General features: G+C 32.3%; 1 protein-coding gene across 1 annotated transcript; it reads right to left on the bottom strand.

Annotated features, from left to right (window-relative positions):
• Positions 1-4,944: 4,944 nt before the first annotated feature.
• On the bottom strand, positions 4,945-12,501 carry LOC132607586 (cytochrome P450 98A2-like). The gene is made up of 4 exons (XM_060321621.1): positions 11,981-12,501; positions 6,605-7,002; positions 6,268-6,502; positions 4,945-5,692 (listed from the first exon to the last, which is right to left on the bottom strand). The coding sequence occupies exons 1-4, from the start codon at positions 12,465-12,467 to the stop codon at positions 5,292-5,294; spliced, it is 1,521 nt and encodes a 506-aa protein (XP_060177604.1). The 5' UTR covers positions 12,468-12,501; the 3' UTR covers positions 4,945-5,291.
• Between the last annotated feature and the right edge of the window lie 4,563 nt (positions 12,502-17,064).

Raw genomic sequence — 17,064 nt, 5'->3', positions numbered from 1 at the left:
TGAATCCGGTACCACAAGGCTGCATCCATCCTGCACATACGCTTATTAAACTATACTATATGAGTATATGACCCACAGGTTTAAATTTTGTGTACAAATAATGTATTAATATATTTTTTTCTACCGGTAGGTAAAGCTGACCTATAACAATAGGTAAATTTGCATAAAAAATTTAACACCCTAACTGGAAAATAAAGTGAGAACCTGCTATAATATGTTAAACCATATTAATAATATAAATATGCTATAATACTCTATACTATCAACTAAAACGACGTTTTTTATATAAATTTATAACTGTATTGTATAATTAGGTAGGTTTTTAATTTTATAAAAAATTAACGGAAAAAAAAATACCGAATAATATATGTGCAAAGTATATTTTATATATTAAGTTTAAAAATAATAAAATATTAATTTTTTTGCTTAGACTCGGGGTGATGGAAACGACTACAAGCTGACAACACAAATAACACCTAAAGTCCCAACACTAAAACCTATTATACTACTACTATCAAAACTAAATTAGTTCTAGCATCTCGAGTAGTAAGCTACAAGGTATTCCAACGATCTTGATAGCTAGCTAGCTACAAGTTAGTAACACCTCGTAAAATCCGTACTAAACCATATCCATAACTCAGGGGGTTGGAAACCCAAGAAGGAGATTGTTAGAATCGAAAATACGTTTCAGTTCAAAAAACCATGTGTTACGCTCCAAGGGATGGCCCGTAACATGTGTTACGGCCCGTCTCTCATACTGTAACAGACACGCTTGAGAAATCACAGTCTCGTAACTTTTGGACCAAAGGACGGTTCACCATTACGGACCGTAACACGTGTTACGACCCGTAACGTGGCAGCGTATCATAACCTCAGAAATTAGAATCACTGGAATTTTGCACTCATGTTACGGTTCAGTGTTACGGACCGTCACATGTGTTACAGCCCGTAACAGGTGACCGTAGCCTGACCTCCAAACTAAGTTGTTCACTGGAATTTTGGCCTAAGTTACTGTCCAGTATTACAGACCGTAACATGTGTTACGGACCGTGTTACGGTCCGTAACGTTGCCGCGTCTGGAACATTAAAAGAACGGGAATTTCAGCTTTTGTTTCATTATTTTCCATTCCTCTCAAGTTCTCTAAGCATCAAGGTAAGCCTCTTAACACTATCCTAAGTGAATTTCATTAATTTCCCTTGAACCCTAAGTAGAATCTCATGCTCTTAATATAGGTTTTTCAAGAAAACCCAATTATAGGAATTCAAGACCAAGGGTTAGGATTCTCCTTTCAAGATCAGATTTTTGTTGCAAATTAGAACATACCAGGTATGTAGACGTTATCCACATGTGGGAACATCCTTGTTCTTTCCCATGTTTCAATATTCCATGATTATACACCAGTTTTTAGGATTCCAGGTATATTCATGATAATCCCTAGACACTTGAACCATGATATATATTATATTGTCAGTTAGAATTTCGTTGATTAGTCTTAATTTACTGTTTTGGTGATTGAGACTCAGTCTGTAATATATGAAAAACCCATAACTTGCATCCCATGGGTTCTATAACACAAGATATGAGATATTATGCTTATTTTCATGAAAAGCTTGTATATATGTATCTATTTTCATGTCTTCATGTATCCATGTTCATGTTAAGAGTCAGAAATCATGTTTTCAGTCATTTTCATGTTCGGGAGTTGTATTAATACCGAGAAGGCTCAGATAGATTGAAACTACGTACGCCAATGTAGGATAAGGATCGCTCCGCCCAATTAGGACGGTTCCTTCATGTTTTCCCCATTGAGGGATTTTGGATCCATTCATGTCATGTTCACGTCTTGTACCCCGGCAAGGTACAAGATGGCTTAGCTGAACAGGCAGAGATCAGACTCCACGTTTCTCCCTGTGGTGGTTCATGTTGGTATGACAGTTATTATCATGTTTTCATCTCAGTTACAGATTATTTCATGTTTTCAGTATTCACGTTCATGATCAATTTCAGTGTTCAGTTTCAGTATTCATGTTCAGTTTTATTTTCATGTCTATACATTATGTGTCTGCTTAGTTCTCTCATGTGTTTACATGCCAGTACATTCGAAGTACTGACATCCCCTTTCATTGCCTTTGGGGCCTGTAGGTACTGATTTACAAGACGATACCTCTGCTCATTAGGATCTACACGTACTAGCTTATTGGTGAGCTCCATCTCATCCGGGGTTTAGATATTGTCTTTCTTTATTTGACTTTGCAACTAAAGGTATGCTGGGGGCCTTGTCCCAGCAAGTATGCTTCATGTTCAGACTCGTGTTAAAGGTTTCATAGACTAGACAAGCCAGTATGTTACTTCAGACTTTCAAAGTCGGTTAGCCATTTTGACTTAGTTATGATATTATCCGCGTTTATGTTTTAACTAGTATTTTACAAATTATTATGACCTCATGTGTTTTTCTTCGAGCCCATCATGTTTTATGTTATATTTCCACTCATGTATGCCTTATGATGATTCAGCAAGCCATGTGGTTCGCTCGGTCACATGCAGTCAGGCACCGAGTCGTGTTACGCCCAGACCATAGTTCGGGGCGTGACAAAGTTATTAGATATCTTTCCTCTCGTATGTTTTAAATTTCTCTTATTAATAGTTAATCGTAGTAGACTCAGTTCTTGAGACCCATCTTGATTGATTTCTTTCCGCTCGTGTGATCTAAATTATAATTTTTCAACTTTTCTTAACATTATTGTAAAATAGTTGGATAAATCTCTATTCTTGTTACTTTAGTGTTTTCTTGATTCATCACCTTTTAAACAGTAAAAATATCTAGACAATTTTTGCCAAAGTCCTACACAAGTATACATGGTTATGTGTTCTAACTTTTACTAGTGACTTTTACATATATTTGGAAACAATGCCGAAAATTAAGAAAACCATATCGACACCGAAGAAAAACCGAGATGATGTGACTATTTCAAAAAGTTTAGTTTTGATTATACAAAATAAAAAAATCGAAATACATTTCAAACATAACTAACAATTGGCTAAAATAAACTCATTCTTATTCTTCTCTCCTGTTCTTTCAACTGTCTCCCTGTGCTCCTCTTATTATTCCTCCTGTCAAGTTGCCTTCACTTCCGTTACCTCAGTGTTTTGATGTCATTTCTCTCGCAAGAGAGTTCTACTCTTCACGTTGGGCTTTGAGCCTGAGCTCTACTTGCCTGAGTGGAGTGTCTGTTGGAATTTTTTTCCAGAACCTTATAAGGAGTTTCTTTGGCCCATATAGAAGTGAGGCTCAAAAGGCCAGCCTCTCTTGGCCCGCCAGCTTCAAGGGTTGGGCTGAGGCCAGCCCTTGAGGCTAGAAAAAAAATAATAAATACATAATACTTTTTAATCTTAGAATTTATATTATGTTTAATTTCTTTTGAATGTGATCTGAATTGGTGATTAAAAATAATAATTATATTTGTTCTTTTGAATTTTTTCTTCTATGATATGGATTTGCGCAAGAATGAGTGGTAGAAGATTCTATTTTGCAAAAGTTTCATGTTCAAATTGTACCCAAATTCTCTTAGAAAATGTTATTTCGGAAGACGAAAAAACTTAAAGGGCTAGCCCGTCCTAGCCCGCGGCCCGCTTAGGGCTTGGTTGGGCTGCCATTTTGCAGGCCCTTAAATTAAAAGGGCCAGCCCGTCCTAGCCCATTTAACTCTTTGGCCCTTTAGGGTTGGGCTGGGCCGAACCATTTTGACACCTCTAGCCGTTAGTTCTCAAATGTCCAAGCCTTGACAAAAAGAGTTATCGATACATATATTGGTGCATGGTAGCATATATCATGTGGGATATAATCGAGGTGCACGCAAATTAGCTCGAAAACCACAATTATCATTAAAAATAATTAGCGCTGATTATAATTTTCCTTTCTAGACTCTTTTTTGCAACATTAAATGAGCCAGAGAGGCGGATTACCCCATGAGATAGCCTTAACCTTGGGTAGAGCTTCTCTTCATTTCTCTTCTCTCCATTTTCTCAAGTTTTAGCTTGGATTCAGGACACATGATATAGGTTAAAATTAATGACAAGATTTAATTTACTAAAGCAAGACCCTAACTATGGTTTAGATAATTAATAAATTGTCTATAAATATATCAAAATCTTTTCTCTCTCTTCCTACAGATTTTTTTCCTATGCAGTATCTATTTGCTCCTTATTAATTTACCCGATTTTGAGTTAATCTTTTATCTCTATGTATTTAATTATTTATGTAGCTTTTTTCCTTTCAAAAAACCAACAACAAATCATCGTTGCTCGTGCCAATTTATGAAAAAGTCCTCCATTTGAACACCACTTTTCTCTGCAAGACTCTTTTTTTTTTTTTTCAATGGTTATATGCAGTCTAATGGGTAACTTGATGAATTATGTATTAGCTTTTCCTTAACTTTTCTTCTTGTTATGGATACTTTAATTATAAGTGGAAGATAATATGTAAGTTATCAATTAAAAAAAAAATTGAAAGATAATTACGATTCTGGAAAAAAAAGTAGGAAGAGAGAAAAGTTTTTAATATATTTATGGACAAGATAATATGTTGCTATGATCATGGGATTATTAAATTAGAACCAAATATATGGAATATAAATTATCTAAATCATGGTTGGGGCTTTATTTTTTTAGTAAACTAAATTTTAGCCATTAGTTCTAATTTATGCCATGTGTTTCCATTCCACGCTAGAATTTGGAAAAAATGAAAAGAAAAGAAATGAAAAGGAGCCCGATCCGTTGACCTTCATCTTTCGTCAAATGACTTATGTTATTTAACCACCCTGAGAAGTTTTCTTCTGTTTTCACTTTTCAGGTCAGCTATTAATAAGATAAGATCTCTTCTCATTTCTTTTGTTAGTTTGCCCATATGGAACATTGGACCAGACAAAACTTAAGGTATATTCTTAAAAGAAAAAATGTTTTCAAGTTCAATTAGATTATTACTATACAAAAAAAAAAAAAAAATGCGAACATATTGAAATTTCTCTGCCACTTCAAAATAAAAGATAAAAATAAGGGATAAATTTTATTCCAGAAAGATGTTACAACTTCACAAGACTCAAGGTAAAACAAACTTAACTAACTAAAAGAAAAAAAAAATCAATGCAAAAATAAAAGATGTTACATATTACCACCAAGACTTATAATCTAGTGGTACTAATAAAACGTTGTATGTGTTTTGGATCTAATTGTCGTGTTGATTCGACATGTATGTAATAGTAAAACTTAAAAATAAAATAAATGATGTCGTATGTTCACTCGACATGTGTGTACAAGCGTAGTGGCAACCTAGGGGTTGGAACAACATGTAATGGAGTTTGCATGTAAGTGACAGTACCAGGACTCTCCATCATATCAACTTCTTCAACCTCGACACCATTTGGCAGTGACCAAATAAAATGGTGCAACAAATGGGCTAACATAGACGTGACCAAATTAATTGCAAGGTTGGTTCCTGGACATGTACGTCTACCAGAACCAAATGGTAATAACCTATAGTCATGTCCCTTCATGTCCACATCCTCTTTCAGGAATCTTTCTGGCCAAAATTGCAAAGGGTCTTTCCAAATTCTTGGATCACGACCTAAGGCCCATACATTAACATGTACAATTGAACCTTTAGGAATGTTGTAACCACCCACTTTAGCATTGTTACCTGCATTGATGGAAGGAGCGTGTAAGTGACATGTTCAACACAACTCAATATTTCAATGGGAATTATAAATATATATGTCAAAAATAAAAATATGTAGCTAGTTTCCAAGGAAATTGATTAGCTATCCCTTTGGGACAAATATTTAGTAAATGACCCTCTTTTTTAAATTCACTAGCAACTTATAGATTTTTTAGACCGCGACCTAAAGATCTCTTTGACCAAACTGAAAATCTTATGAGAAAATGTTAAACTGCGGTCTAAAATTTTGTAAGGTATAACAAAAGACATTTTCCAATGTTTTATCTGTAAGTTTGAGAAAAATATGAGTAAAAAAAAAATCTGAGTCTAACGTTGTTCAAAAGGATAATTTCCTAATAACTATTTGCACATTTTTAAAATTAGGGACAAAATCTAAATGGAAACCTAAAAAAGGGGACATTTGCGTAAATCAACACTACAATTTCAAAAAGTACTACATTTTGCATGCATAAATTCAGCAATGTAATCTGAGTCTAGTAAAAAATCTTAAGGCTGAACTCATCAAATAAAAATTATGAATTTGTCTCTAAACTCACCGGCCATGTGAGGCAACATTAGTGGAGTTGGAGGGTGCAACCTTAGTGATTCTTTGACTACATATTGTAGATAGGAGAGGTTGGAGATATCTGATTCGTTTACGGTCCGCTCCGACCCGATAACCCGGTCTAACTCTTCTTGGACCTTTTGTTGAACTCTTGGATTCTTTACCAGTTCTGCCATAGCCCATTCAACAGTTATGGCTACTGTGTCCATCCCTGCTGCTATCATATCCTACACAAAATATAATTGACAAGAATTATTGATATGATTTTGCAATGCCAATACAAAGTTAAACTCTATTAAATTCCAATGTGTTGAAAAGATTAGACTTACCCAAAGAAGGCTAATAACAGTGTCATCACTAAGATCATACTCCTTCTGAAGAGTAAGCAAAGCATCAACAAAGTGTTGTTTGGTTTTCCCAGTTTTTGTCCTAGCAAGTGTGTGTTCTTCCATCATAGTTCTTGTAAATTTGTCCAAATGCTTGTCTTGTGCCTCAAGAGCTTCATTTTCATGTTTAAAGGCCCAACGTAACCATGGTACAAACTCACCCAAATTTAGTCTTCCTGAAATCTTCATCCCATTCGTGACAATGGCTTTGAGTTCTTCACCTTGCTCATCAACTTCACCTTTTGAGTTCATAAATCTTTTACCAAATGTTAGCCTTGTTATGTTGTTGAATGCTACTGATCCCAAGTAGCTCCTAAGCATCAAGGTATTACTAACATTGCCTGAAGGACAAACACAGAAACAGATTTAGGATTTAACTCTAAAGGATAGTACTTGAAAAGAACTAATAACCACGCCCACCCAACTGCTTAAACTAAAAATAGCAGGCGGATGTATAATATATGTGTAATCCATGTATTATATGTGCATAACCGTGTATAATCAATATACAATCTGTGTATACCGGTTAGGAAAGATAAACAGTGAATCCGGTCGGTTATTTATGTAAACATCCCTAAACTCTATGGGTTGAATATTTAACGTTTTTAAAATTAAGCTCATTATAGTTTTAGAATTATTAGTTTGAATAGTATCTTTATTGCAATTTTAATGAATTTTCACACATAAATTTATAGTTTATGTTCAAATCAAAGTATTGGTACAAATGAATCTGGTTTAAGGCTGCATCTGCCCCTGCACGTACACTTATTAAACTGACCCACGAGTTCGTGTACTAATGATGTATGATATATTTTTTCTACCATCAGGTAAAGTTGACCTATAACAATAGATTTCTGCATAACAAATTTAATACGATAACTGGAAAAAATAGTTGAAGTTCGATCAATCCTTTTCGCCGAAAGAGTAAAAGTGATCAGAATATGAGAAATATAGATATGGAGAGTACTAAAGGAAAAGCCATAATGGAAATTAGTGTCGTGTGTGATGAAATGAGACAAATTATGGCCCCTTTAAATACTATTTTTTCATTCCCTCAAAGAAGAAAAAGTCGAACTTTACCATATTTGAATTCTTTTGAGATTATGAAATATACACGGTTGACCTAAAAAAGATCAAACTATTATAGCATGTTTATTTAAGACTGTATTAGGTAATTTATCTTGTTTTTAAGATTATAATCTAACTTTTTATATTACTTTACATGTAGATATTTCTTTAAGGGATCTGATAATTTAAAATATATTTTATGATGTCGTTGTATATAACTCAAATTCAATCTTTTAAAATTTGAGCTTGATAAATGTTATGGAAGAGGCAGTAGTAATATCATAATTTGTGTGATCAAATCATAGTCATATGGTTGTGCTCGTTGGTGGCATCAAGATTTTGATTAAAATAATTTAAAATATAAAAAAGCATACATAGTTGTATACATGATAAAATGTAGCTTGGCATGACGAGAAAGGAACACATGGCATTTGAAGGTGAAACGCTGCTTAGTCGTTTAACTTGGTTAGAATGAGATACCGAATGAGATACCCCGGTTAACCCAGAGCAAACTTGCCAAGTCAACTATTTCAGGTCATTAATTGAATATAAACGTTGTGTGACCGGTCCCGGTTCGAAGCAGACATTACGATCTAGAATTAAAACAACATTTATTGTCTGTTATTGCTCATTATTAGAATTTAATCACAGCTTAAGTGCTGATGTATCTGTACTATAAAAGGAGCTCGAAGGCCTCTCAAAAGGATCATCGAATAACATACTTACACACATTCATACTATCCAAATTTTAGCAATATGTTTATTTTATCATTCCTTTGTACTGGGATACCATTATTTTAGCAAGGCGGAAGCAAACAGTTGTTCCACCGGAGGAAAACATATCAAGTGATTCTCTTCAAGGATCAACAAAACCCAGGCTTATTTAATTCATTATTGCTTTTCAATACTTTACTAATTTATTTATTCAATTTCTCTAGTCATAATTGGCTTTATTATTCATTATTTATAACAAATCAATTCACGTATTCTTTATATCTCAAATAAATTTAACTGTCCTCTTTTTGAAGATAAATAATAGTCAAAGTGACTCCATAGCATATTTATATATATATATATATAATTGTATCTACACTAATGTAATTTTGCAAAGAAGGAGATGTATATAAACTGTATATTGATTATTCCATATTGACCTTATCCAAGGATTGCGTTATTTTGTTGATTCATAAATTCAGTTGACAAATTAATAAATTATAACTTGCGGCATGACCAAGTTGACTCTTGAAATGGTTTGACAGTCATAAACTAGTACTCCATGCCTTTCTATCTACAATAATGGCATTTTTCTATAATTTTAATTGTGTTAAAACATCATAAATATTAAATGATATTCTCTAGCTAGATTACAATACATTCAAATTCTAGTCATACGCACTCTTGTTTTGGACATTTATTAAACTTTCGTACTGTACGATTTGAGTATTTTCAATAGGCTGAAGCTAAGGCCTATCAATGTCGAGAGTAATTCCCTAAATGGTCACCCAAGTTTTGAGAATTATTTCTTAAAATCAGTTTTGTTTCTTTTAGGACCACAAAATCATTCAACTTGTATCATCATTTTCTTGAAAAAAATACAAAACACTATAAAAGCCTTATCTCTCTTACTTGGCATGTCATGTCCTATTAGTTTTTTTAATTTTATTAATAAACATATTTAACTCATATTCATCAAGCCATTTAACCCAACCCATATCTTATACCCGATAAAAAATGACCCCATTAAAAAGTAGCAAAATCATAGGTGACATATGTGAAATAATCGTAGTAATTTAATTTTTATACTGCCTGAAAAATGAGGAAGTGCTAGCTATATATTTTGGTTCTCAATCTTCAGTCATGAAAGATTATGCAGCAGAGTCTAACATGTAATTGCCTATCAAGTAGCCCAGGTTGATTACACAGAATCACTTGCTCACTAAGTTTTTGGAAAAGCTCACGAACCTCACCAAGCTAAGTATCCCTGGTTGATGTTGTTATAACAAGGTTCAAAGTTGCACAGTTCTGGGTGAAGATCGATTGAGAACCCTATATAAATAGCACATCTTCATTTTTTTAAGGTGCTATAGAAATTAAACTAATTATTTTACATGTGTCACCTTAATATTAACTTAAATCGGAAAAAATAAGCTAGAGCTAAAGTTCGTTTCTATGTTGATTTTTAACCAGTCATTTTTTATCTGGTATAAGATATGTGTTGAGTTAAATGAGTTTGATGAATATGAGTTAAATAAGTTTATTAAACGAAAAATTGGGCTTTAATATGACATGGTATACCAAGTAGGAGAGAATGAGGCTTTTGAGATGTTTTGTATATTTTTTAAGGAAAATAGTGATAGTTGAATAATTTTCTTATCCTAAAAGAAAGAAAAGTGATTTTGAGAGGTAATTCCCAAAATGACTATCTAGAAAATTAACTCCAATGTCAAAGATCATTAATTTGTTGAACTCAGAGAAAGAAATATTCAACTGAAATTTAAAATAAATTTTGAGTCGAAATATTCAACTAAACTGACTAGTGTGATCGAGCTACTACTATAGTTAGCTTGCTTCCCCGCATTAGATGACGACATCGTAGTGAAAATAAGCTAGATGACAAATATGCCACCCTTATCTCAATTACCTTAGATGTTTAATATTTTTGACTAAAACAATAAAAAATTACATTATCGCAAATGTTTAAGACATTGACACATGTTGTCGATTCCCAGCCCGAAAGGAGAAAGAAGGTTGCAGTACATTAATTATCAGCGTAAAATGTGTTTAAGCGGATAAAAATAATGAATGAGGTTTAGATTGATAACCTGTTTGGTCAAGTTTATTTTTCTTCCAAAGTACTTATCTATTTATATTTATATTATTTTAAAAGTATGAATATAAATATTTGTTGATTAAAATACCCTTTAAATATTAAACGACTTTTATACCGATTTAAATTAAATTATGTGTTAAAAAAGAAATAGAATGTTGGATAAAATTATAGGAGTAATATTTAGTGCTCAGAATAAAGGAGTTTGAAACCAACTCAAAAAATAATAGGAATTTTAAAAAGTTAATGCCTAAAAATAAGAAATTTGAAAGTTAATGCCTAAAAATAAGAAATTTGAAATCAACTCAAATAAATAATAGAATTCCTATAGAATTATGCCTAAAATATAGGAATGAAATACTACCAGTCTACCATTATAGACAGCAACTACACGGATATACTTAATAGGTAATTGGTTTTAATTAGGTGATAATTTTATGTCCTCTATAAATAAAAACATTACCACTATACAAATTGTTAATATTTTAACATTTTAAGTAGCTATTAAGAGACTGAAATCCATGCAACAAGCTACAAATGCAAATTTGCTACATCAATCAATGAAAGAATTTAATTTTCAAGTAGCTTGAAAATGTGTGCTTTAGAGTTAAAATCCACATATAGTTATGAATAATAATATATTAACGTTCTTTAACTGTTAATTAGTGAAATATACAAATATTTTGAGACTTTAAATTTAAATAATTTTCTTATCTTTTATGACATTAAAAGTTTGATATTTTTAAAATAAATTTCGTTGTTAACAATAAAATCATATTTAAATGTTAAATATTGTTATAGGTGTATAATATCCAATAATTATAAAAGTCAAAAGATATGTTGAAACAAACGATACCATGATACAGAAGTTTGACTGTAATATTCTCTAACTAACTTAACCAAATTGATCGCCTTGCCGATTCCAATGATGTTCAATCATTTTGAGTTCAAAAAATATTCTATGGAATAACACTGACTTTCAACATTTAATTGATTGTTGCGTTTGTTTCTCAACTGTGATTTTCAATATATAAGAAAAATAAATATAATATATGGTCACTAGCTTGATTCCTAAAGTTGATTATTTTAGTCATAACATATTTTCTCCCATAGGTAAAAAAAAAAAATTATAGATACCAAAAACAACATCCTAATGAAAACTATACGATCAAATAATTTTGTACCTCATGAAATAAATAATATGTAATTTCAAGTAATGTCATCTAACATTTGTTATTATTGATAGAGTATAACGTGCGAGACACGTTCATAGAGATTAATTATATTAAAAGCATGAATATAACTGGTAGTTGATCAAAATATTATTTAATTATTGAATGACTTTTAAACTCTTAACTGAGAAACCACAAGATTTACCCTCAAAAACATAAAACAGTTAAAGACTAAGTGAAAAGCAAACTTACGAGACCTAGCAGAGTCTCTGAAAATGTTCTCAACCATGGCAGTAACTTCATCTTCTCTAATGGGCCTAAGAGCTTCAAGTCTCTTTGGAGTAAAAAGCTCAAGATTACAAACCTTCCTTACTTTCACATAATGAGGCCCATAATCTGCCCAAATCAAATCCATCCCATTTTTACTTACATTTTCAAGAGGCTTAGTTCTAAACCTGTTGGCCAAATGTTGGTCATTGTCTTTAAGAACTTCTTTTGCAAGTTCCGCATTATTCACCACCACATTTAGCTGTGATCCAACGTAAAAAGAAAATATGGGCCCATAAATTTGGGCCCATTCGGCGAAGCACCGAAACCTCACCGGCTTTATGTCGAAGAGGTTTCCTATGAGCGGCCACGGCCAAGGCCCTGGCGGCAGCTTGGAGGTGAGCAGGTGGTAGAGCTTGTAACATAAAAATATGAGAAGTATAGATATGGAGAGTACTAAAGGAAAAGCCATAATGGGAAATTAATGTTGTGTATGATCAAATAAGGCAAGCTATGGTCCCTTTAAATACTATTTTTTCATTCCCTCAAAGAAGAAAAACTCGTACTTTACTATTTTCAAATTCGATAAAGATCAAGATATACACACGCTGTGTGTAAACAAAATTTATACTATTGTTTATTTATTATAACAAGTACTTAACTTATTTTTAAGATTATAATTAATCTCACTTTTTAGGGAGGCTTTCTATAAATACACTTTTAATAACCTGATAGTGTAAAAACTTTCTTACATTGATCATGTACATAACTTAAGCTCATTATTATGAGTGAAATTTGAGGTACTTAGTTATCATTACTGTAAAAGAATCAGTAATGATATCATGATTTATATGATCAAATCATATTCATATGGTGTGATCAATCGTGGAGTTGAAATTTTCATTAAAGAAATGAAATATGTAAGAGAAAAAAACACAAATAAGACAAGAAGTATGTATATGCGATGTAATTTTTCGACCGAAATTCAAATGAACCCCTTTACGGTCCTAACATCGCCTCTCCTTGTCATCTAACTTGTGAAGAGTGAAAATACTTCAGAAAACCATTTGCTGATTATTCCATATTGACCTTATCCAAGGATTGCGTTATTTCGTAAATTCAGTTGTCAAATTAATAAATTATAACTTGCGGCATGACCAAGTTGACTCTTCAAATTGTTTGACAGCAATAACTATCCCTGTCTATCTAGAATAATGGCAACTCTTTTTCCTGATATTATCAGTTTTTTTGGGTATTGTTTATTATAATTCATGTAGTAATTAAAAATATTTAAAGGCACCACTACATATATTTTAAAATTTAAACACCCTTGGCAACGCCGAAAATGGTAGGATGTGATAAGTTGGATTAAATTAATACATATTTAGGAGCTAGTTTGATCTATCATACGCTATTTCACTCTACTGAAGTCCGTAAAAATATAATTCTCTTATTGAAAAAAAACTTTTACCTTTCTCCCTGCTGATCGATGCAATTACATAAGCTGAGAAAGTAATAAGTACTTTTATACATTATTTCTTATAACTTGTGTTAAAACATCAGAAATATAGAAATGATATTTTCTACTTCTAGATAACAATATATTCAACTTCTAGTCATATGCGCTCTTGTTTTGGACATTTATTACACTTTTGCATTGAAGACTCAGTATTTTCAATTGGCTGAAGCTAAGGCCTAGTTATTAATGCAAAAGATCTTTGCTGAACTCAGAGAAAGAGATGTTCAACTAAATTTACGTGAATAATGTAGAATAAATTTTTAGTCGAAATATTCAACTGAACTGACTATTGTGATTTAGCTACGAACCATAGCTAGTTTGCTGCTGCATTAGACGACGATATCGTAGTTATAATAAGCTACATAACAAAAATGCCACCCTTATCTCAGTTAAAATAGATATATATACTCTCTCCGGATAAAAAAAATAATGTCCACTTAGCCTTTTTTCTTGAGTCAAAAAAAGTGTTCACTGATCAAATCAAGAAAGAATTAATCTTATTTTTTCAGATTTGCCCCTATTAAGTGCTATGTGATCAAATCACCTCTTTTTATCTAAGAGTTAGTATTTTCTGAAGGGATGTGCTAATGGACTCTTTTTGATCCGGAGGGAGTATTTTCGACAAAAACATAACAAATACATTATCATACATATTTATGACGTCGACACATATTGTCAATTCCAACTCGTGGTTAATTTGGACACTACAAGCCTAAATGAAGCGATATGGACGGTATGATTCATTTACCGAATTGTAAACACTTTGAATTGAGATGAAACTATTGTTGTAGTACATTGTGGACATTTTTTAAAAGAAAAATTTATCTTTCAAACTAGATATGTCACCTTGAAATTAAATATGCATGACATAACAAAATTCTGGCTTGTATGCAAAAAAATGCCAACCTTTGAATGGTCAAATATGTCTAATTTGAGCGATGATGGTGTGATCATGGCTAGCTCATAGCGTCTCCGCGTTCTTACTATTAATAATAAAATAAAGTTCTAATGTTTAAAAAAAAACTATCTAATTTAATATTATATAAACTTCATTATTAAAAGGGCGCTAAATTCTGTTCTAGTTATTGTAATATCTGAATAAACATATATACTCAACCTTCAATTAATTAAAATGCACACTTTGATTCCTTTGATCGTGACTATTCATCATTGTTTTAAAAGACAGTGTTAGGACTCGCCTCGGGGCTCGCCTCGGGGCAGGGCAGTGGCAAAACGCCCTGGGGCTAACGTGCGGAGCTTAATTCCTATGAGGCTTACGCCCTAAGTGTTACACCCCATTTTAACCGGGTCAAAGTAGAGTACAACATATTGGTGATTCCTATTTATTTTATTTAAGGAGTCGCCACCTAATTAATTTAACGGTGAATTAGGACACCTAGATATGTTAACTAAGGTAAAGTTAAAACTAAACATCCGTTAATAGTCTGCTTAATCAGCGTGATTCTAGGTAAGGGTTCTCTATTATCCTAAAGGGAAGGGGTTAGGCATCCTTTAGAATCCGTTAATTACGGTTATCCGGCCAAACTTAGGTTAATTACGGTTATCCGGCCAAAAGAGTAAATATAATGCTTAAATTTTAAAGTGATTCGTTCACAAAATATCGCTAAAGTTTTAAAAAGGAAAATAATATTGGTGAAAATAAGATTTACAGCAAATATAATAAAAGAAAACTTTAAATGCTATTTTTAAAATAGAACTTATAAATGTCGCTAAGACTTTAAATGAAAGTAATAATGATGTCTTTGAAATAATACTTGTAGAAAAGATGATGTATTGCATAAGAAGAAGATTTCAATTGCTATTTAAAATAAAACTTGGACATGTTTAGCCCTGAATGAAAATGTAACAATGTTCGTGAAAATAAGACTTGCAAAACATAACAACTCGCCTGTAGCCTTTTAGAAAAATGCGAACTTTAGACAAAATTTGTATTATATCAATATGTGATGTAGAAATACCTAGACTTATTTTCTTTAAAATGTGATGGAAAGGGTATGAGTTTTTCTTTCTTTTTATTATCTTTTATTACCTTGCTTAATAATAATAAAAAAAAAATGCATGATTGACCCAAACTTGACGAGTTACTTATGAAATATGCTAGAGTATATATGTGTGTAATAGTGACGTTTTGAAATGTGTATGATAGTAAGAGTAAATATAATTCCCTTCACTTAAAATATATAGTCATGCCATTTTGCAAATCTATTATTCCCAATAAAAATAAATATTAGACATTATAAATAATTTTAACATGAAGAAGAGAATGAAACTTATGAAATTATTTTTTTTAGTCTTCCTTAGAATAACTACCCACTACTAAAACTAAATTCCTTACTAATCCCCCTATAATTTATCTAAACTAAGTAAAAAAAAAAACAACACAGAATGAAGTAGCAATAAGGCAATATAGCTTAAATGCATAAAATAAAGGAGCAAATATGGTCAAATGGGCTCAGCCCATTTTTAGAGCTGCTGTAATTTTGGCTACTGGCTTCGGCCCAGAACAACTCTTTTCTCTAATATAAGTTGCGGACAGGGCTGGAACGAAAGGAAAAGGCTGTTTCGTTGGGCTTGGCCCAACATCGAATGCGGAAGACAAACGAGCGGACTCGTACGCGAGGTTCATGCAAAGAAATGAAAGAAAGAGATTAGTATATGATCAATAAGGTTAAGCATATAAACACATAAATTCAAAACAACTCTGTCGATTATATATATATTATGTATATCCAAGTACATTTCACGAACATAACTTCAAATGCATTTATATACAGATTCCAACTGGAATATACTTGCAACAAACGCACAAAATTTGAGCAAACCAAACTGAAAATGATAACGTCACGTACAGGGGACTACCTTATGGGCAAATGTTCAACAAACTAACTACCTTAGGGGGTATTGTTTATGCTATTGCATAATGAATCTAAATAATGAAGGAAAACCTTGATAGTTCATGCCAACCTAACTATACTCAGATTTGCGAACAAATTCAAGTGAACACTGGCCAAACAGATGACATATTATGATTCAAGATGGGCCACTCACCACTGTCTGAATACTAAACAACATCCCAAATAATCCCAACAGGTAATTCAATGGAATATCACAATTTTTTTAGATATCAACAAGTAGTACATAGAGATATGCACTTAACTGATCCATATAATACTCTTAAGGGATATTAATGAATGAAGACAGGCCTATTCATAACAGAGAATGATCATTCCAGCATTCATTAAAGCCTAGACAACATCTAATCACACAAACCATCTCAAATCTTGATTTTATTTAAAATCCTGATTCTGTTAGCACAGTCCACATCATAACCAGAAAACTTCCCAAGATAATATAAACCAAACAGAGTGAGAATCAGTTCTTCAAGTAAGAAATCTGGATACTTATTCCTTATCAAAGCAAACCTGTTAAACTATATGCAACATCACATAGGTTTGTTTAACTAGTCAACTTCAATTCTAAAAATGATTCCCTGAATTTGACACAGTTCGCATACGCACTATGTCTTTTG

The sequence above is a fragment of the Lycium barbarum genome, chromosome 8 (assembly GCF_019175385.1).
Source record: "Lycium barbarum isolate Lr01 chromosome 8, ASM1917538v2, whole genome shotgun sequence".
Lineage (NCBI taxonomy): Eukaryota > Viridiplantae > Streptophyta > Magnoliopsida > Solanales > Solanaceae > Lycium > Lycium barbarum.
This window is presented reverse-complemented; position numbering and strand designations above follow the sequence as displayed.